This window comes from Sander lucioperca, chromosome 11 (assembly GCF_008315115.2).
Source record: "Sander lucioperca isolate FBNREF2018 chromosome 11, SLUC_FBN_1.2, whole genome shotgun sequence".
NCBI classification, from domain to species: domain Eukaryota; kingdom Metazoa; phylum Chordata; class Actinopteri; order Perciformes; family Percidae; genus Sander; species Sander lucioperca.
In genome coordinates, this window is record NC_050183.1 from 35484135 (window position 1) to 35505625 (window position 21491).

A 21491-nucleotide genomic window follows, 5' to 3' on the forward strand; every position below is an offset into this window, starting at 1 on the left:
GTTATAACCTCCAACATTTCTATCATCCCCTGCAGGAATGCATGGCATGAAATGTGCCCTCAGACTGTTACACAAAGGATGGTGATGGACCAGTGTGAATGTTTGTGTGACTTACATGTTTTCTCTCAGTGGCCTTCAGGGACTTGGCGGTGTAGTAGTAGAGCTGGGTTCCGCACAGAGCGACCCAGTATTTGGTCCACGACGCCACCTGGAGGCAGAAAAGTGAAATATTCAACTCTACTACTCTACTTCAGCCGGATAGAGCCAACGAAATGCTACAGTATGTGCCATCAGAATGTTTTAAAGAGTCAACTCTCTGGGATGTTTGTGATTTTATTACGGTTCTGCTTCGGTGCTGCATCACTTACTTACAAAGCTTTGGCTGGGACAGATAAAGAGACGAGATTAGAAAGACAGAAAGATGTATCACAGGGGAAAAGACCGTATGGTTTGGGGAACTACAAGTCTTTGCTTGTCCATGCTTTGGTGGATAACTGGAGACTAAGTGTGCAAAATGAGCAACTTGTTCCATACATACAACACTGAACTATTTAAAGACTAATACAAGGACAATAAAGAGAGTTATGAGATGAAAGAAAAGCATGTGAAAATAAAAGGGACTGAAGTAAACCTGCTAATTAATACTCCTGGTGCAAGAGATTTTGCCTGACTACATGGCCAGATTGGGAAAAATAGTTTAGACCTCGATACTTCATCAAAGGAGCTCGTTAATCATTTTAAGTTATTTCAACTGCAAAAAGAGATCCAGATTTATTTCCAGTCAAAACAGAATAGGATAATCTCAGTGCAAATATAAAAATGGCTTAAGAGGCACAAGGCGAACAAAAGCAGTGGAAGAAAAAAAAAAAAAAAATGCAAGCATGGTCAAAGAGGAAGTTAAAGTGAGTATAAAGAACAGATATAAAACAGAGATGTTGTGCAGGTTAAGGAGTCTCTGCAGACATATTTTATTGCCCATCTGCTCCTGTACAGTAGGTAGGTATAGATATGAACAGCACATGGATATATGAACATGTATGGATATGTACGTATATATGAGTGTGTGTGTGTCTCACTGTTGGTTTCTTGCCCTCCTTGAGCACAGTCTTCCGTCTCAACACCCCCTGCACTGTGACTGCTCCAGGGTACAAGTGAACTGCGAGCTCCTCCGACTCCGCTGAGCTACAAACAGGACAAAGACAAACATTACAAACTATACACACACAAACGTACACAGGAGGAAACATGCATGTTGTCATGCATGCACACATAACGAGATCAAAATCAGAGATGAACTAGTAGTAAAGACAAGACACAATCTGCAAAGCTACTTCTCGCTCTGCTTCACGAAAGTATGTTTTTTTTTTTTAAAGCTACATCTATTTCTGTCTTGTTTTCACAGAATTGAATTTCACAGATATAAATCTTAACACTGGTATCAGCAGCAAGAGGAGCAGAGGCGGACAAGGTGGTGTGCAGATTATGTCTGTCTGGAGGATGAGAGCAGGAAGCCCAGCGCAGGAGCCCAGTGAAGCCTGGTGGAAAGAGAGAGGGAGAGTGAGAGAGAGAGAGAGAGAGAGAGAGAGAGAGAGGGAGAGAGAGAGACAGAGGGAACCATCTCTAACCGCAAGGGACGTTTTTATATTCAACGTCGTCCATAAGCTTTAATAGTCGTTGAAGAGTCTGTTCCTCTCTACCTCAGGAATGAAGATGTAAGTTTCTTTCCAGTAACACATGGAGCTCAGAGTGACTGTGGAAACTCATCTTTTAGCTCCAAGCTGTGAACTATCTTGGAAACTTAGCACAAGAAGAAGTCCAGGTTGACCATAAGCTCTATGTGTGTGTGTGCATGCAAGAAATTAAAGAAAGGTGGATTATAGGCTGATTGTACGCAGCAAAAGATGAAGAATCATGACCCCAAACTGATCCTTAGCCCTTCACCTGATCACACACACCCACACACACTCACAATTTATCCCAGCACTACACACACTCTAAGCACCAGCACATAGCTAAAGGGGCGTGAAGTGAGGATAAGAGAGGGTGAGCTTGGTTCAGCTCAGGTTGGTTCCGGTCGGGATACGTGTACCTGCTGGGCCTCAGGACTCCTCTGTAGGGGATGCGGGCCACACGGGTGACTGGGCCCAGAGAGTGATAGAACCGAGTCCTGTTCAGAATAGGATAAGACAGGACAGGATAGGGGGCACGTGACACTGTTAAAGCTGTGTGGGTATGTGTTTTGTTCTTGTTGTTTTTCCCTTAAGATTGCATTGGTTAGGGCTGGATGGAGGAGCGCTCATTTGGTTAGAGGACTTGTTGATGGATGTGTGTTTACATTACAGGGATGAAATGGTGTTTTGGAAAGAAGGTTGAGATCATTTTCAGGCCAGTTGATTCTTGAACTAGGGAGTGTGGCTCCAGACACTTGTTGGTGCAGGGGAACAACTGGTCAGGGGATTTAAATATTAAGCTTTTAATAAATTTCAAGCTGCCGCAGAAGCATCTGAGAGCAGCGGTGAAGGGATGAGGCATGACGGCCCTGTGTGCAGGGCTAAAAGCGAGGCTGGATGCTGCGTTCGTGTGCGAGTTTTAATATCTGATCATTTCGCATAGCTGTGTCTTTGAGGCCAGAGCTTTGAAAATGATACAATCACAACAGGGATGGGAGCATTTTTAGGATCTTACATGTGGATGTGATGACAAAGCACTGCCGAGACAAACGTAGTAACCTCACCTCTCAAAAGCTGGCCAGGACACCTCTTCACTGAGCTCAGAGCCCTCGCTGCTACCTGTGTACAGATACAAATCATTCACAAAAAAGAGCACAACATGTCATTCAGTCCCTCCAGAAAAACGTGATTATGCGATCGCATAATTCAATGCATAATCAGCCAAAGTCCGCATATTTATGCGCGCATTTTTTCAAATACGGCGCACTTTCACCTCATAAATTGCCGATTTCCGCGCAAAATATGCGGGTCTTGCATGATTTCATAATCCCCGCATTTTCGTTGCAAAAACGTCACATATATCTTAGCGGAAAGTTGAAAAATGTTGCCTTTACTTCACACAAGAGCAGCCATTTTCCCCTGTTGCTATGGGAACCTTACGAAGTGATGTAATTATGCGACGTGAACATCATCGAAAAGCTGCAAACCCCGTGATGAAGCCATGATGAAACCGCAGTTTTTGCAAGTTCCCGCAATTTCATCGCATAAAATTGCATAAATATCCCGTATATTCCATCGCATTTTTTAAGAAAACGTGCCGCATAATCAAGGATTTTTGCCCACAACAACCACAAAAAAACTCATTTTTCTGGAAGGACTGCTCATTGAAGATATAAGTGTACGTCATGGTAATATGTATGCATGTGTATGTCTTACCAAGTGAAATACCACTGGACAGAGTTGAGCTCTCTGCTTGCCCCCTGGTGGGACTGTGGCTCTCCATCACACTATCGTCCAACAGGTGGCGAGAACCAGCATTGGGGAACGTAGCGCTTTTAAACTCTACAGTATTCATCTTGTGGATGAAACTATGTGGGCACAAAGCACAGCAGACAGCAGGGACAGAGAGATAAAGAGAGAAGGTGGTAAGTCATTTTCGGGCCATAATCTTCATCATCTACCACCAAGCTACAATCAACGTTGTTGACTGATGAAAATACTGTTTTTCGACCTAATGTTACTAATAAACTAACTTGTAGCCCAGGCTGTGGCACTTCCTGTGTCCGTAGGGCAGCAGGTTCCTGGGGGAGGGCGGTGTGGCCGGGACTTTGGTTCCTTCAGCTGCTACCGTACATTTACGGCCGCAGAGAGGAGATGCTGACGCTTCCTGGCCTGTTGGTAGGAGTGGGACGGGAAGACCAGATTTATAGACCAGGAAGAACGAAAAGTAAAAAAAGATGATAAACTGGTTTAATTCTACATTTAAGACCCGACGTACCGACAATATCCTCTTTGGAGGCGTTTGCTCGTGGTGTGCTGGTGCCTGGCTCAATCTTCTGTGACAACCTTAAAAAAAAAAAAAAAAATACATTAAGTAATTTGTCAGCTTAAGTTCATCCCCCAAAATAATTATGGTGATGGAATATTTTTGGGAAAGACAGATGAGCACTGTGCCAGGCAGCAAACAATAATATTATTAACAGGATAAATCTTTGATCTTCCTCTTGCTCTTGTGACTGAATCAGAGATTATGAAGTAAAAAGCATGGTGTCCATCGGAGTTTGGTTTCTTACTTGTAATTGTCGTCCTCCACAAACTTCTGCAGCTCCTCGATGTACCTGACGGAGTTCAGATACTTCTGTACATGAAGCAACACTGTTACATCTGAAAGAGGGAAGATGGTGACATTAGAAGAAATGCACGCGTGTTCATGTGATGTAAAACAGCATATGTATCTAGGCTGTAATAAAGATATAATATATTTACTAATAATGTGAAAGTTTATTATGAATCCAAGTAACAACTACTTGAATGTCTACGAGCTCTATGCTGGAGGATCTGTAAGCTGTAGAACAGCAAGACTACACTGAAACCAAACAAAAACATGAGGGGTGCAGGTATGTCAAGGCATGGTGGTTAAATTAGGAAATGCTGAAAATAAAGTGGCCAGACTCCCTCCTCCTTGGTGTTAATTTTTGTCCATCCACATTAAGGACATTATCAGCACTTTCTCGTCACTACACTACCATCCCATGAATGTGTGGCCGTGTGAGTCTAAACTCACCGTAGGTACAGGATCTTTGCAGGTCCGATATGATTCTGAGAATATTGTTCATCAGGTTTGATCTCTGTTCGTTCTCCAGTATGCTGCCCGTGGAGGGGTAGGCTGAGTCTATATATGTCAGATCGGACAGGTACATCCCTAAATACAAAGCAGCAGACAGGAAAAAGATGCTACGTGTTACATACAGGAGAAACACACAGTCCTCCTCCCTTTTTTCCTCTTATTCTTTAGTGAGTCGAGGGCCCCACTGTAAGCCAAATGAGCACAGCGTCGATCTGTTGGAGGTGTTATTGTAACCACCACAGGGGAACACTAGGATGTTGCTGCCTGAACACAGAAAGCTCGCCTCATTAGAAGACAAACACAAAGAAACAAACAAGGCTGGACAGTGTAACAGGGCCAGATTTTGGTGGATGCATGACGTAATTCCCATGCAGCTGTGGATTTATTGGTTTGAAGACCAGCTCGTAATCGCAGACCGCTTGTTTGATATCACAGGGGCCGAAATAGACAGGAATAAGAACCCTGTGCAAACTCTCTCATGCTCTGATCCGCTCCCCATGGATCTAAAGGAATGCCATATCTTCTCTTCAGACTTTACATCTCAAGGCCATATATCTTTCCCCCGTTCCCTCTCCAATTGCCTATTTTTTGGCACACTTGGAGCAGAGCTGAGATTCTTAGTCTCTCGTTACATAAATATTAACATTGAGAGACAAAACCCAGGAGTAGCTTCCCACCATTCTGAAAATAGAGATTAACAAGCTTCAGAAGTGAACTGATGGTGTGCCTTTCCTTCCTCTCTCCTCCTCGCTCAATGTTTCTTTCACACACCATCACTGAGACTGAGTGCGGATGTATGAATATTTATCACACAGTAGACTACATAACACCAATACTCCCCCGCTTTCCTTGGAAAACGCTGTTATACTCACAGATGTGCGCACATTTACACATTCATTTGCAACATTGTGCACGCAGAGTCTAAACACGGATAAATAACAACAAATAAGCAACAACAACAGAACTGCAGGACCAGATCCAGGAAATAAAAGGGGCCAAAGCTCGTCTTCAGGATACCATGCACACACGCACACACACACACACACACACACACACACACACACACACACACAGTCATCATCTGATTAGAATCAGAGAGAGAGCGAGAGAGAGCAGGAGAAGCAGTTTACACGAGTTTGAAGACATGTAAGGGGGAAAGTGAGAGATGGAGAGAAGAGGAGGAAGAGAAGGGATCCTGAAGGCTTAACCGCTGTAGCTGCTCCTTTGAGAGCATGTCAGGGATAATAGCAGTTAGTCATGCACAAATCCATACTGCCTGGAACACACACAGACAGATGTGTGCTCAGAGGACCTGCGGTTAGGGGTACACTTACACTTTGTATGTGTTTACAATGTGGCAACACTTGTACAGTATGAACAGATCAGACTAGAAACCTAAGGGTAACCTGGTCATAAAGTTTAGAAAAAAAACTGCATCCACTATCTGCTTTTCTTAGCCCGGTATCTAAAAGAACTTGCAAATATTTTAGCACAAAAACCCCCCATATATGTCCATGTCTCACACACCTCAACACATTAAGGTAAAAATGGCAGTGGTGATAAGGACCAGACGAGCTCAGACTTCACCCGGAGCAAGGATTCTGCTCCAATAACATCACAGCTTTATCTGCCTTCATTTATCTCCTGCTCTCACATGCCCAGCTGGTGCTCTACAGGAAGCTGCTCAGAAACCTCAGCAGCATTACAATCAGCTCTGTCCACTGTTAAAGGAGAAAGCAAAAAAAAAAAAAAAGAAGAAGAGGGGAATTGTAGGTTTGGGGTCAAAGCAGCTCAAACACTTCTGAAATCAAGAAGGTTTCCACTTCCTTTCACTCAACTCACTTCTTCTATGTAAGAACCACGGCGGTCATCGTTGAGGATGGTAAACTTATGGAGGCAGCTCTGTTATTCTCTTTTTTCCATCACAGTGACATCAGAGGTAGGCTGGGCCACTCAAAAAATAAAAAAATAAAAAAAAAAAAGAGGAAGAAAGAGGAGGGGAAAAAAGGCAATCTCAAACTCCCACACCCTCATCCCCCTTCTCCTCCCCTCTCTTCCTCCTTCCCCTCCCTCTTCTAGTCTCCCCCATCCTTTGTGAAAACCTCAAGACATCAGTCGTCAGCGCTTAGTCTGTTGAATTGGCCGGCTATTGAACCATGCCCCAGCCCGGGCCCCAGGACAGCTGAGGCCACAGAGAGGAGCACATCTTTGGGAAATAGGGCCTTGGCAAAACAGACTTTATGTATTGTGATTTTTCCGCTGCAGGATAGAAGGAGTGAGTGGAGGGGAGCACCTGAGAAGACTGGGACAAAGAGACAGAGAGATGACTCCTGAGCTGTGCAGCTCGGTGAAGACGCAACACAACACACACGTGAAACTATAACTGAAGGAAACACACCCCCACTACTGGTAACAAAAGAAAGGTAAATGTTGCCCTGAGTTCATTCTGTTTCCAAGTTTGTTTTTGAAATGTGTGTATGTGTCAGCATGACTGTGTGCGTGTGTGTGTGTGTGTGTGTGTGCGTGCGTGCGTGCGTGCGTGCATGCGTGTGTGTGTGTGTGTGTGTGTGTGTGAGAGAGAGAGTATGTGTGTGTCTGGGCAGCTGTGCGAGCTCTGGCTGAGAGGTTGGAGAGGTTAGGACGTTTCGTGACTGGAGGCTCCGGCTGCAGACAGAAACATTTAGCAACGCTTCTTTGGCTTTCCTCTGGAGCCTGAGGCCTGGGATATACTGTGTACAGCATGCTGACAACGGCATCATGTGTATACAATCAACACATGCGATGTGACGTATAGTATGTGTGACCAAGGGTGTGTAGGATACCATTTGTGTAGGCAAAATACATGAACAAAATTTGTCAAGTATGGCGTTTGGTGATATTCACATTTGCATTGTATAGAGGGTACATTTTAACAGAAGAACAGAATGAATGTTATTGGTGTCTCAGTCATTTCTTTTAGATGTAACAGGGAGAAACACCTCCACTGTTAAAATGTATCTTAACGCCTACCTGAAGAGAAACAGAAAGCTAAAGAGAGAAAGGGAGGGGCGGGGGGCATTCCAGCAAAACACTTGAGGGAGACTGATCTGATCAGATGGAGAGATTTGAGCTCTGGAGCCAGGCTTGTTTATTTTTTCTTGGCTTTTGGTTTCCTCATACAGCACAATCTAGAGCCAGTGGGTGCAGGGATGGAGCAGAGTTAACCCAGTGGAATCAGGGTTAGATCAACAATATTACGCCTAATGAGGTAGTGACATGTCTCTCAGCACATGCTTCTCCTTTTTATTTATGGGGGGTAGTGAGGTCATGCATTGACAAGCACAGAAAGAGCATTGAAGTTTGTGAAGTCCTTAAAAGTTCAAATACTGTTTCTGAGTCACTTAAACAGGGAGGTAACAATGTAATCCAACCCTAACCACATCCTCTATCAAATACAGCCCATGGACTTAAGACACCATGATAGCAAAAGCTTTGAACACTAACAGCATCAATCTGGTGCACTTCCATATCACCAACTCACAATTATCTTCAAATGTTTTCACTTATGTTCCTGGCCTGGTGGTGGGGATCTGTGGAAAATATTCTGTTCGCTACAAAGCCACATCTGTGAACGCTGTAAATCGACAATGAGAGAGAGGACAGTGCAACACACACACTTTGAGCTTCAAATAGCTTAAAGGAAAAAGGCAAAAATGAGGGAATGGCAAAAGGCTAAGAAAACATTTCATGAGCTGGCTGGTTTTTCCCGGCGTACATAAATCATAATATCAATACCTCTAATAACTCAGCCTGGAAAAGAAAAAAGAAAGCCCAACAGATAAAGAGAAGGTGCGAGCAGCTGTTTGAGAAATACCAGGAACATTCTGTGCTGGAGCCGCAGTGTTTGGTCCCTCAGGTTCACCTGCATGGGGTTCAGAGCCTGGGAGAAAGCTTTAAGTGGGTCATAACAGCTAATCCACACATAAACTACACATTCTCTTAACCCTCGTCCAGGACTACAAATCACAGCAGACTTTCCGTTTGATGTCTTTCCTATTTTAAGTTTTTTTAAACTCACAGGACAAGCCAAGACATAGCAGTCAGGTAGTTTGTGGTAGGATGTCAGAGCCAGTTAACTGCTGCCGTCCCTGTCACAGACCATGTTGTAACACAGCGGGGGATTGATAGCTCACTCAGCCAGCACCAGCTTGCGGTTTTTGGGGCGATGGGCACGCGGCCAATCGTACCTCACTGTATGACCTGAGGCTGTGTGTGGACCCTTTCACAGACACAGCTCAGCTGATCTTATCAGTAGAACACATAGAGAAGCAGACACAGATAAAACACACACACACACACACACACACACGACACATGGGCTTGTCTAAAAACATCACTCTTGTGCTGTGCTGACCGCATGTGGATAAAATCCAACCACAGCACAAGAAGCCAGACACATTGTATCTCCTAAAACTCAAACCTACAGTATGAGCTACAGGGAAGCCTGTAGCACTGTTAGATTGGGTGACCATACCACAAAAAAATGACAACTGTGAGGGGGGGAAAAAAAAAGAGCCAAGGCTGTAGCAAAGTTCGAGGAAAGCTCTCTAGCTGCACCGTGATGCTCATTTAGAATCCCCCTAATGAGAGCTTGGACACAGTTGAACTGACAGGTAACCATCAGGAGGCAAAGGTCAGCCTGGGGGTCAGGGCAAAGTGGAGGTATGTAACTAAGTAGAGCCAGTGGGCAATGAGTGTGTTATGCTGTGTGTGTGGATTTATGTGTTCTTCCTTGGTGAGTCAACTAATAGAAAGCATGTGCAGTCGGAAGGTTTGAGCTTAAAGTGAGGTGCGACTCAGGGGAGAATTAAAACAGAGAACGAGTGATTACAAGTGATCTCCTGAATATGAAAATGTACACAGTCCAGCCAAACAAACATTTATATAAAAGCTGTAACATTTTAATACTCCCCCCTCCCAGCTCTACCCTGTCCCCGACCCTGCTCCAGCTCTTTTGTAATGTGTGAAACCTTGGCGGCAGCATGTGTTCGTTCAGAGCCTAGTGTCACTTTACACGTTTAATTTAATCAGAGAGAAAAGCCACCTGAACGGGCGAGGTAACAGCTAATCTTTCAGCCTGGGTAATACATTACTGTGGTATGGCTGCATACATGATTGCGAGTGTGCGTACAAGGAGAGTTGTTTGTGTTGAGGTGCAGGCTGTGTTTGCTCTGTGTGTGTGTGTGTGTGTGTGTGTGTGTCACAGAGTGATGGAGGACGGTGTTGGAGAGTTGAGAGTCCTTATCTCGACAAAGTATGACAGACAGAGAGGGACAGCCTTATATGAACTCTGGACACCTCTGCGTGTTTCTGCATTTGTGTGTGTGCTGTGCAAAAAAAAATAAAAAATAAATAAATAAGAAAGAGGGGGAACCCGTTTTTCACAAAGACCGATTGATTGCAGGGGTTGTGGAGCGGACGGGTGGGGCTGCACCCTAATCCCACATATAGACCTCTGACCTCCCAACATCAGCCCACATGTTTAGAGTTTCACTTCTGAAGAAGGAAAACAGATGGGGGCTGTGGGGCTTCGTGATGCTAATAGAGCATCATGAAAGTAGACATCTCAATAGCTAGAAAGCCAGATGCAGGAACCACTTGGGGGTTTCATAGCGTTGGTTTGTGTTCTGACCACAGGCTAATGTCTTCCTAAACAGAACCACTTAATCTCACACATCTTACTTCTTCCACCTCATCCAGAGAAAATCCCATTTCTAGCTCTTTACATCGTCATTGATTTCCCTTTTAATATTTCAACATGCACTGTTTAATGAGGAGGTATAAAACCACTCCATTAATACTGTACCAGGATGTGTTTCCTATCCCACTGCGGCAGCAGTATGTAATCTCTGTTAGGTTTCTACAATTTTCATTGATGAGGTCTTTATGAGTTTTTTTGTTGTTGTTTGCGCTGCTTTAAGAGTGTGGTATTGTTTTTGTTTTCGTTAATCGTTTCATAATGTCAGTACTTTTACTACTTCCCCACATGCTGTGCTCCCCTCTCTGGCCCACGTCCTCGATAAGCTCACATAGATATTTCTTTGCTCTTATTTTAATTCTTTCCCTTTTTCCAAAGTAGTCAAACAGTTTCTCAGCTGTCAGTTTCCCTTTCATTTTCCCCCACTTGTGGTTCTGTAACCAATTGTTTTAGCAAGCACAAAAGCATGAGTTATAACTTGTGTCTTTGAGGGACAGAGTACATGAGTGGTCATGTAACTCAAAAACTGTGGCTGGTGACATCATGTGTGGATGAAATGCTGGGAGAAAGTCGGTCTCTGCTCTCCAACAGTACAGCTGGCTGAGCTCCATGTTGCCATGTAAAGCAGTGCTGCTGTTTATTGTTGCTGCAAATCCAATTCCGTTTTTCTTCTTCACTCACCCTCTTTTATTTTTATGTTTCAATCGTTCTTCTGACTAGCGCTGATATGTTGTGTGTTTAAGAGCATTTTGGACTTGTTGTGGGAAAGTCTGAGGACCAGATGGGGGAGTGGAAGCTGGGGATTTTGAGGCTGGGAAGTACATTGGTTATGAAATTATAAATCTCTCCTGGTTTTTGAACTGCAATCCATCAGGCTACGGACTGACACAAGGAGACAAGGAGCTCTGAAACCCACACAACAGTCAAAAGATACTTTGACAGGATCACAGCCTGAATCTAAATGTTACACTCTCGTGGACTCAAGTTCACGCTCCTTGCCCGATGCATGCATGAACAGTCCAGTGCACCAAATGTACAACTAGCACATCACCACAACAGATTCTGTTGTTCTTCAAAGCGCAAAGCATCAGGAAAGACAAACTATCAAGTTTGGTTATCTGACTTTCTGTGCAACCATTTCTTCTTCTAAAAAAAAGTATACTGTACACTCAATTTATACACCTATCTAAAACTAATGCAGTCTAACAACAGTCCTGCAATAAATCCTACCTACATGGAGGTTAAAATGTTAATTTTGAAACCGTTTTAGAAAGATGTTGATTCAACAGTTAGGTCATTTTAGAGGATGTAGTTTGTGGTGCTGAAGGTGAGATTTATTGCAGATCTTGTATTAGACTGCATTAGTTTTAGCTAGGTGTATGGATGCACCGATCTGACTTCATCAGTCCTGATCCCGACACCAGTACCTTAGCTTTGGGTATCAACCGATACAGAGTACCGATCTGATAGCAGTGGTTAATTAATAAGCTGTATGCCTCACTGTGTGGAAGTGACTGGGATCATTCTTTCACAGTCAACATCGGGCTCGACTTAAACATTGATTTCCTAACTTTGTAAAACAAAATGTAACAAATACATAGATATACATGTATTGAATTGTTAGCAAAAAAATAATTGTGCACCAACAATCTTCAAAATTGACAGGAATTACAATTCAAGTGTAAACCTTTTAAATGCAGCTATAAAATGGTATCCAGTATAAAAAGTATATAGTATATAAACATAAAATTGAATTGAATAGATTGGCCCCCTTGTCACTGATACCCGATCCAGCTATTTAAGTCAGTATCGGCCCAATATCCGATATCAGTATCGGTGCGTCCCTAGCTAGGAGTACCTGAAAGCGTAAATGGGTGTATGTTAGAAAGTATAATAAATACTGTATGATATTGACATACAGCACAAACCTGCAGTGATTTTCCATGAAATCCATTCCATGACAGCTTATACCAATTGTTTATCAGTTCATTGAGCAGTTTGCTTTGGCTTGGATCACAAAATGATGCCTGCGTTCTAGTAGTTGTTTTTTTTTGCCAATATGTACAGAGTAACCTAAAGCCAGTGAGACATATGGTTTTTCTTTCTCAGGTAACAACCAACATTTGTTACGTTGTTTAACCAATGAGGCAAAACTAATTTTTCCTGTCTAACTAATGTAAGCAACCGTCTAGCTTAATGAGTTCTCTGGTCATTTCCTCTCTGACGGCATTTAGAAAAGAATGATTTCTGTCTCCTACTGGGGCACAAAGCTAATCACCATTAACGTACAACATCTACACAGAAAACCAAGGCAGACGAAAGCCAGTGTCCTCGCTATATACACACCTCCACATAATTAACGCGAGCCAAACCCCCATCTTGAAAAGTTGTGGGCTTTATTGGGGTGTAAAAAGAGCAAAGGAAGTATGCTAAAGATAAATAACTGTCTGTTCTAAGACTGTTCCAATAACAGCCATGAAAATTAATTAAACTACAGCTCAGACAGATGGAGGGAGAGACAGACAGTGGGGAGTGAGGACAATTAAAAAGCCACTCTCATAGGTCTCCTGACTATTAATAACTATTAGCGGGGTGAGGAACCAGCGGTGCACTTAGGAAGACTTATAAAGCTCATAGCCAGCTGCAAATCCTGTATTCTACACACTGGTTTCACATGGATGTTTGTCGGTAGGGCTGAGCCAATAGGAAACTTAATAAATCCTACTCATATTAGGGAGAAATTGTTTCAATTTCTCTTATTTGCTGTGCTGCTAACAGCCGGTGGCTTCTATATGCATTGAAATCTACTGCTTAAGTGATTTACCTGTAACCAAAAGACCTTGAGAGGAAAGACAGGAAGAAACACAAAACAGAGAAAGCAAAGAGAAAGGAAAGTATTCAAAAACAGAAGAAAAGGAAAGTAAGGAGGAGGGGGGTTTAAACAGAGAGGAAAGTAATTAAATGGAAAGAAACAGGCAGACAAAAGAGTGAACATTTGTCAAGACTAAAAAAGGAATAGGAGTATTTCACCTGCCTCAAGTTATGTTCATGATACCTGGCCAGGAAGAGGAAAAGGTCCATGACCCACTTTCTATCACTACTTGTCTCTTCCATTTTTGATCCACTGTAGTCTGTGCTATCCTTTTACATATTTGTGCTTTGTTTCAGCCTTAACAGACTGTTGCTCCTAATCTCCTTCCCTTGTTCTGTCTCTGTAGTACGCACATAGCCCAGTGTGCCTCTAGGTTCTGATGAATGTAAGTAGCATTTCTCTGGAGCACCCCACAATGCATTTCCATCTAAATAATAGTCAAGATTTAGAAACATGTGAGGGAACATTGCTCAGTCATGCCAAGGCACACTACCCTAGAAATACATCAATTGTACATGTGAGCTAAAAGCAAACTTTAGTGTTTGTCCAGCGAATGGAAATAAACCAATGCACATGATACATGCTCTGAACTTGTATAAAAACTTGTCATAAAAATACACACACATACAAACAGGAGTTGCACAGTGCTTCCACTGTAAGCTAAAACCAGATTCAGTAAACGGGCTGGTCTGTCAGATTTAAGTGCAGCCAGTTGGGAAACATCCAAGTGGTGTCTAGTCAGCCATGCATGGACGCTTGTTGTTAAATCTGAAAAGCGACAGATGTGAGCTATTGTTGGCATCTCTGCCGGCCCAATATAGTTGGTCAAGAAGGGCGGCTGCACAGAGCGGTACAAATGTAATGTTGAGGTTCTAAAGAACTCACAAAAACACACTGTTTCTGCATACGGACAGCAAGCATAGCATGTGAAGGCACATTCACATGCACAAAGTTTTACTCCCACAGGTGAGCGCTTTGCTTTCCGCTCAATAGCCTTCCCGGTCCCCGAGCACTTCAGCAGTGTTTAGTTTCGGTTTGTTGGGGTAGAAAAAAAAAAGAGGCCGCACTGCTTGTTCTGAGGAAACGCTGTAAACCTTGTACTTTCAAGACACACTGGTGACCTCTCCACGTTCCCTGGAATGTCTTTGATATGTTGTGGTTCCATGAAAGAGACGAGGCCCCTCGTACTCAGAACCCCCACCCAAGAGGAAAACAGACTCCAGAAGACAGGAAAGAAGAAAGGGGGGGAGGGGGTGGGGGAGGAAAAGAAAAGGATATAAAGAAAGATATGGGGAAATGAAGGAGGCGATAGCTGATGGATGAGCTGTAATGTTTGTGTGAGTCGGTCATGCTTAGGGGGCATGTGGATGATGCTGAATGTGGACACTTTATGGAGCTCCCAGCAGCAGTAGAAAGCCAGTCATAGTTTTTGGAAGAGAAGATGCACTTGAGAGAACCGATACTGCTGACGCTGCTGTTAAAGTCATTAGCAGCTCTCACCGAGTTCAGCGAGGATACAGTACCTGGTTACGCTGTCAGACACATTGGCTGCTGGAAAAACACAGCACCATGAAAATGAATAACGTCTCTGGATAGTCATGCACACACAGTATTCAATCATACAGATGGACACGTGAGCTTACGCATAGCAGCGAGATCTGTGGATCTGCAGTACTAGCTGTAATCCTGTCCCCTCTCGACATTGTTCCAAGTGACAGAATTGCCATAATTCCTGAAGAACCACAATGGCGTCATGTGGGAGACACACAGGGCCTGAGTTTCAGGGTGGAGGTAGGATTTAATGATGTGGCACTGAGTAAAAAGGAGCTGAAAAGTGTTGGGAGTGGATTAGGAGGGTTAGACAGTCTTGGCCTCGCGCAGGCCCAGGCCAGGGTGTTAAATGGAGCAGTGTGTGCGTTTGTGTAAGTGTTTTTGTGCTTGTGCATTGATGAGAAACAGAACTAGAAACAGCAGGGATGAGAAAGAGGGGGAGTTCCAGCTGTCACCCCTCAAATTAGACAGTGCTGAAGACGACTCTGCACACACTGTTTTCCTTGCCTTCGTCTCACACCCCTGTAGTGACTGCCTGTATGTGTGCGTTTGTGAACTCTTTCAAGTGAAACACAAATACTGCCTAACATTCCTGTTAGGTGTACGGAGCCACGTGGAGCAGTGGGCACTCAGTAGTGAGCATATTTAACCTGTCTCACAGGAAGCTGCATCGGAATTAGGGGTCAATGTGTTTTACTTGGAGGGGGGTCAGTGTGCACGTACACAACACTGTTGTACAGGACAACAAGGTCAGATCTCTGAGCAGGAAGGGAGGTCATGAACCCTCTTACAGGCCTTTTTGAGAAAAACACAAGAACATAAATCAGAAGCCAAAAGTTCCTTAACCCTCCTGTTGTCCTCGGGTCAAATTTAACACATTTTCAGAAAGTTTCTATACCACGAATTTGGGTTTCTTTCAACCAGATAATTTAAAAAGAAATAACGTGGACGGTTCCGTATAACGCTGTTCACAAGTAAACTAAATGATCAGTCCACTACTTTCAATGAATGTGGGTGTTTTATTCAATTTAATGGCATTTGAAAAAAAATAATGGATCAAAGAACGTTGAAAAAAGTGACAAAAATTTCGGAAAAGGCTTCCAAAACGTGGGGGGGGGGGAAACACACAAAAACGTCAAAAGGCACAGGGAAAAAAAAAAAAATCAACAAAAACTGTCGAAAAAGACGAACAAAACGTTGAAAAAAAAAGTTTAAATTTGGACCCAGTAACATGCATGGTCGACGGGAAGACAACACAAAGGTTAAGCGGTTTGAGTTTGCATCTCTGTTGCATCCAAACAAGTGTGAAGATAAATTACAAATTAAAAAGACTAATTTTGCATGCTGAGACAGTGATGCTTGAATTACTTTTAGTGTATAATTACATTGAAACAAGTGAGTGATATCAAGCTTCTTAGTTAACATTAAAAGAATATTCTCATCCTTCTAATATTGATACTAGTGACAACCCCTGTTGTTTGAAAGTCTATATGCTCTACATGAGCTGTAGTAGTTACGGCTTGTGTTGGACAAATCAGCCGCTGCAAACCTGACTTACTGGGCTGACTGTCAGCAGGAACGACAATATGCACCAGAAACAAAAACTGAAACGATGTTCCCATGGTCAAAACGCAGTTCCTGGATTTCTAAGAAGGTTTCCTAGAATAGTTCATGTGGACGAAAAAGACCAGTCAGATAGATACTATGCAAGACAAGTTAGGAATTTGCTAGAGAAAAGAATCTCATTTACAGAGTAAAGAAGATGAAGTAAGAGTAAGTGCAGGTACCAGAGATAAAAGCACAGCCAGCAGCCACATGGCAGACCTCTTTCATAGGGGGGAAGCCAACAGGTCCTCAGAAAAATGGGGAGTCTGTCAGCAGGGGAACTGAGACAGAAAGCAGACCTCGTCCCGTGGGCTGCACAGCAAACGTGTTCTCGCTTTCAATCTTTCCACACAAACAACTCTATGTGGAACAATGACCTGACAACTGTGCTACTGCAAAGTGAGTGAACACTTTCCTAAACAATCAATGATTGTCTGTAAGTATTTAGAAATAGTGTCAAATACCTTTTCATTAAAATCTTACAGCACTAAGATCCCCTGCTATGGAACAGCACACAATCAACACTCCTGCTGTTAACGTTTCTTTTGTTAGCCTTTGTAAACAAAGATGTGTCTGTTTCAGAGTCCCAACTCTTAGGATGTTGTATTTTTGCAGGGAGGGCTGGGGGGACCTGGAGGGAGCACCAGTAGCTGTCCATCTAGCCATTTAACCAGCCAGCAGCAATGCAGGGGCTGTTGTGGAGCCTGTGCACCCTGCTCTGCCTCTCCCTCTGGGAGGAAAGTTACTGCAGGAGCTCCAGGGAAGCCCGGAGGACCAAAGAGCTTTCTCTCCACAGGAGTAAAAGAGCCCCCATCGACCCTGATGCCAAAAAGTGTTCCTACACCTTCCTGGTTCCTGAGCAGAGAATCACAGGTTCAAAAGGATAACTTTTTGTAATAATATTTAAGCGTCTTCATTTAACTAGAGATGGCCCGATACCATTTTTTGCTTCCCGATACAGATTCTGATACCCTGAACTTGCGTATCGGCCTATACCGAGTACCGATCCGATACCAGTGTGTCATATATTTTATTATGTTTTAACAAGTGTATACTACTATCCCTGTATGGATGTGATATGATTTCTATCTTTGTTGTCGGCCTGGCTCAGGTTAAACTCTTTGTGAAACATGAACAAACACAAGCAATGAACGCCCCAGAACTTTCTTTTATTATGCAGTTTGACAGTCAGTTATAACGGAAAAAGAACATAAATAAACTACTTTAACGTAGATTTTCTTTAGGGCTTTATTACGTGGTATCGGATCGGTGCATAAACTCCAGTACTTCCCGATACCAGTGTTTTAGGCAGTATCGGAGCTGATACCGATACCAGTATCGGTATCGGAACATCTCTACATTTAACTATTCTTTGCTTTTCTAAAAATCTAAATGGCTTCATGGTAATCTCCTAAATAATTCATATCTGTCATCAGGTCCAATCTGTGCCAGCACCACAGGCCCAGAGCCAGACAAGGACAGAGTGACCCGTATAGACATTTCAGATGTGCGGGAGGTGCTCAGCAAACAGCGGCGTGAGATTGAGACGCTGCAGCTGGTGGTGGATGTAGATGGTAATTTGGTGAATGAGATGAAGCTGCTGCGGAAAGAGAGCCGGAACATGAACTCCAGGGTGACCCAGCTCTATATGCAGCTGCTGCATGAGATCATCAGGAAAAGAGACAACTCTCTGGAGCTGGCCCAGCTGGAGAACCGCGTCCTCAATGTGACTTCTGAGATGATGCGACTGGCTTCGAGGTACAAGGAGCTGGAGGCCAGGTTTGCCACAATGGCCGGGGTGGTCAACAACCAGTCCGTTCTCATCTCGGCACTGGAGGAGCAGTGTCTGAGGACACTGGGACGCAGTGAGCTGCCCGTAGTTCCCCCACTGGTACAGGTGGTACCGCAGAATCTACCAGTTAACAACCGTTTCACCAATGAGATACAACGGGACAATAACAACCGGGCCTTTCCCAGAGGATCACGCATGGACTCTCCTACTGCAAGCCCATTTGGGATTGACCCTCCACCGCCACAGGGAACACTTACCTCTGATGGTAAGTACAAGGGGGGGGGGGGGATGAAGAAATAATTGACTGAACACTTAGGTAATTGTACTTTGTATGTGTGTACAATTAATTAGAACAATTACTAAGGACTGCTATTCAAAACGTAATTTCTCGCACCAGTTGGTATTGCTGAGGCACAGTTGGCTAATCCTTGGCATGGTACAGAGGCAGTGAAATCATACATTCCTATGATTCCCACTTGGCCGTCTGTATTGGCTGCTCTGAACTGAGCATATGTACTAAATTAGTAGGATGTGGATTAGGCCTGTTTGAACCGCTTTAAAACGAATTCAGAGAATGGGAAAATATACAGTATATATCATATATTTAGTCTATGCAAGACATAAAGGGTCAAGGTATAGACAAACAGAGCAGACATCTGATGGATTAGTCCATCACGTCTCAGACCCCTAGACAAAGCTATCAAAGCAGATAGATGAGGCTCCTCTGTACTTGTATTCCAGAAATTGACTGATTCCGACATCTGAGCAAGATCATCTCCAATATGAAATCAATTTGCAAGGTTAGAATGCTACTTGGAAATGACTCCCTCAAGATTTGTATTTTGACTGGCAATTACACTGGTGGGGAATGTTGATAGAGGTTATACAACCAGATTGTGAAATGGATGAAAACATTCATAACATCCCTCAGACCAAAAAGGGGAATAAAAGAAGACCGGTTTAAATACTGACAGTGGAGTCACGTGGTAGGGCGAGATAATATGGTTCACAGAAGAATGTTGATTAAATAAGATATTAAAAGCTCTGGGTAAATCCGAAACTCAAAGACTCCAGATGAAGATATCATTACTCTCTTGCTACTTGGCTTCCGAGAAAAAGGCGGGTACCATTTAGCAAATCAACATGCCAAACTACATAAGTTAGCTCTTAAATTATGGCATTATTATGAAACATCAGCTTTCTGTTCCTGCCAGGCTATTACAAAAAAAAAAAATTGAACAGGTAACCTTTTTTTATAGCAGAAAAAAAGCCTCCATGGAGAGAAAAAACGAAGAAAACAGAAAGATGAAAGAAAGTAAAGGGCAGTAAAGTGGTTGGGGGAAGTAAAATAGCAGGGACTCTACTTGTAGATAAACAAAAAAAAAAAACAGAGTTGTGTTCTCATTGTTATTTCCAGCAAAGCCCCTTTTGAACTATAATGTTAGTGTTGTATAAGTTAATTATAGCTCATTAGAACGGAGAGCTCCAATGTACAATCCTGCAATTCCACATGCCTCGATCTAGCTATATCTAGGATTAAAGCATTAAGCTGCTGCTTTCACAAACTGACAGAATCTATTTTTTTGTCTATGACTGAAACAAAGCTCTCAATCTGGACAGCCCTGATTTATCTACAACCAAGAGAAACCACAGAAAGCCAGGGATGGATCGTATTTGCTATGGTGGCCGACACATCATCTTTCACCGTTTATTTTATTAAATTTTCAGGAAAAGAAAACCCCCTCGAAATATTTCTACCTCGTCTCCATAACACACATTTACCCAAATCCGACTGATAAGGATGGGTACTTCTCCGTTGTGATTAATTCAAGAGATTTAGCATATGTGGATGAATGTACGCTTTTCAACAGATAGTGTGTATCTAATTCAGAAAGGAAAATATGTAAAAGTTCAACCCAAATACAAACCACTGGATACAACTAGTTATTTTCCATGTAGGTGCAATACTACTGTAAATACACATTGCCTGACCACAGTTTGGTCTAGTCGAGCCCTTTTTAAACCACTATGGCTTGTTGACTGGGTTTATTTTTAACCTCAACACCTTAAAGCTCTGTTTAAAGAAACTAACAAGAAAAGGAGAAAAGGGGAATACGTTAGAGAACCCCCTCACTGACAGGTCTGATGAAGACATATCATTACTAGAAAAATAGAAGCTTGTGCTTGGGAGTTTTAGGTATCTATCTTTAGGTATGCTGGGGCAATACACAGGGTCCCTATGTGCTCCTACACTCAGCTGAGAAAACCATCTTCCATGGGCCTTTAGGCCCCGGAGGCCCCCACACAATGCTGGTGTTCATACTGGTTTAATACATATTCACACAGGGGAAAACAGAGGAAATATGCTGGGTTAAGGTTCAGCTGCTTCAGCTTTGGGTGCAGTGCTACCACATGGCTTCATTTGAAGGCGAAAACTAGGTGAATATTCATTTAATAATTTACCATAAGTGTGCACATGTACGTTTGGATGGTCTGAGCTAAAGGCGATATTTTCCAAAGAATGTGGCCACAATGATACACCCAATCAAACCCAACTTTCGCTCCCCTTTTCTCTTGTCTGCCGTCTAGAGCCCTGAGACTGATGATGATGACTTTTGCATAAGCATTAAAAAAGAAGACATCTTGATCAATTCATTTGTTGAGGGAGATAAAAACTGACTATAATTTAGGCAATGGATGGTTTTAGTAGGAAACAAGAGTCAGCAACAAAATAGGAAGATATACAATCTATAAGGCCTTTGAGTTATACTGTATGGTTATTTCTGGCTTTTTACTGGAGGGTATAACTTCAACATTTTGTTTCCCCACGGGCTAAGCGTTATCAACTACAAAACCCAAAATACATGGGCCACTGAGGAACGTTAACAATTAAAATATTATCATAATGCAAATTGCAATATGACAATTGATTGTGGAAAATGGTGATATTTCCGAAGGGATTTTTTTATATTAAACATTTTAAATCAGACCCACTAGCACAATCTCTATTCAACATTTTTTCTTTTTTTTTCCTACAACCATCTTCTGACCACAGGTCCTTTCAAAGACTGTTACCAGGTGCGACAGGCAGGTCACACCACCAGTGGGATGTACCTGCTTAAGACAGATGGCAGTGA

At 42.9% G+C, this 21491-nt stretch overlaps 2 protein-coding genes across 4 annotated transcripts in view; one reads left to right on the forward strand and one right to left on the reverse strand.

The window, feature by feature from the left end:
* The window catches only part of ralgps2 (Ral GEF with PH domain and SH3 binding motif 2), an 81132-nt gene that overhangs the window by 1531 nt on the left and 58110 nt on the right, over positions 1–21491 (reverse strand). For 2 of the 3 annotated variants that reach the window (XM_036006867.1, XM_036006868.1), the window contains 9 exons: positions 4735–4872; positions 4244–4334; positions 3949–4016; positions 3704–3842; positions 3387–3538; positions 2735–2789; positions 2090–2167; positions 1077–1182; positions 116–208 (listed from right to left, as the gene is read on the reverse strand). In XM_036006867.1, the coding sequence (XP_035862760.1) occupies positions 116–208; positions 1077–1182; positions 2090–2167; positions 2735–2789; positions 3387–3538; positions 3704–3842; positions 3949–4016; positions 4244–4334; positions 4735–4872 (920 nt within the window). The remainder of the gene's footprint in view (positions 1–115; positions 209–1076; positions 1183–2089; positions 2168–2734; positions 2790–3386; positions 3539–3703; positions 3843–3948; positions 4017–4243; positions 4335–4734; positions 4873–21491) is intronic. The other variant, XM_036006869.1, reaches the window with a different exon arrangement.
* The window catches only part of angptl1a (angiopoietin-like 1a), a 17306-nt gene continuing 2687 nt past the window's right edge, over positions 6873–21491 (forward strand). The window contains exons 1-4 of the mRNA XM_031318097.2: positions 6873–7220; positions 17178–17435; positions 17999–18619; positions 21410–21491. The exon at positions 21410–21491 is cut by the window's right edge and continues 112 nt beyond it. Of these exons, the coding sequence (XP_031173957.1) occupies positions 17246–17435; positions 17999–18619; positions 21410–21491 (893 nt within the window). The 5' untranslated portion in view covers positions 6873–7220; positions 17178–17245. The remainder of the gene's footprint in view (positions 7221–17177; positions 17436–17998; positions 18620–21409) is intronic.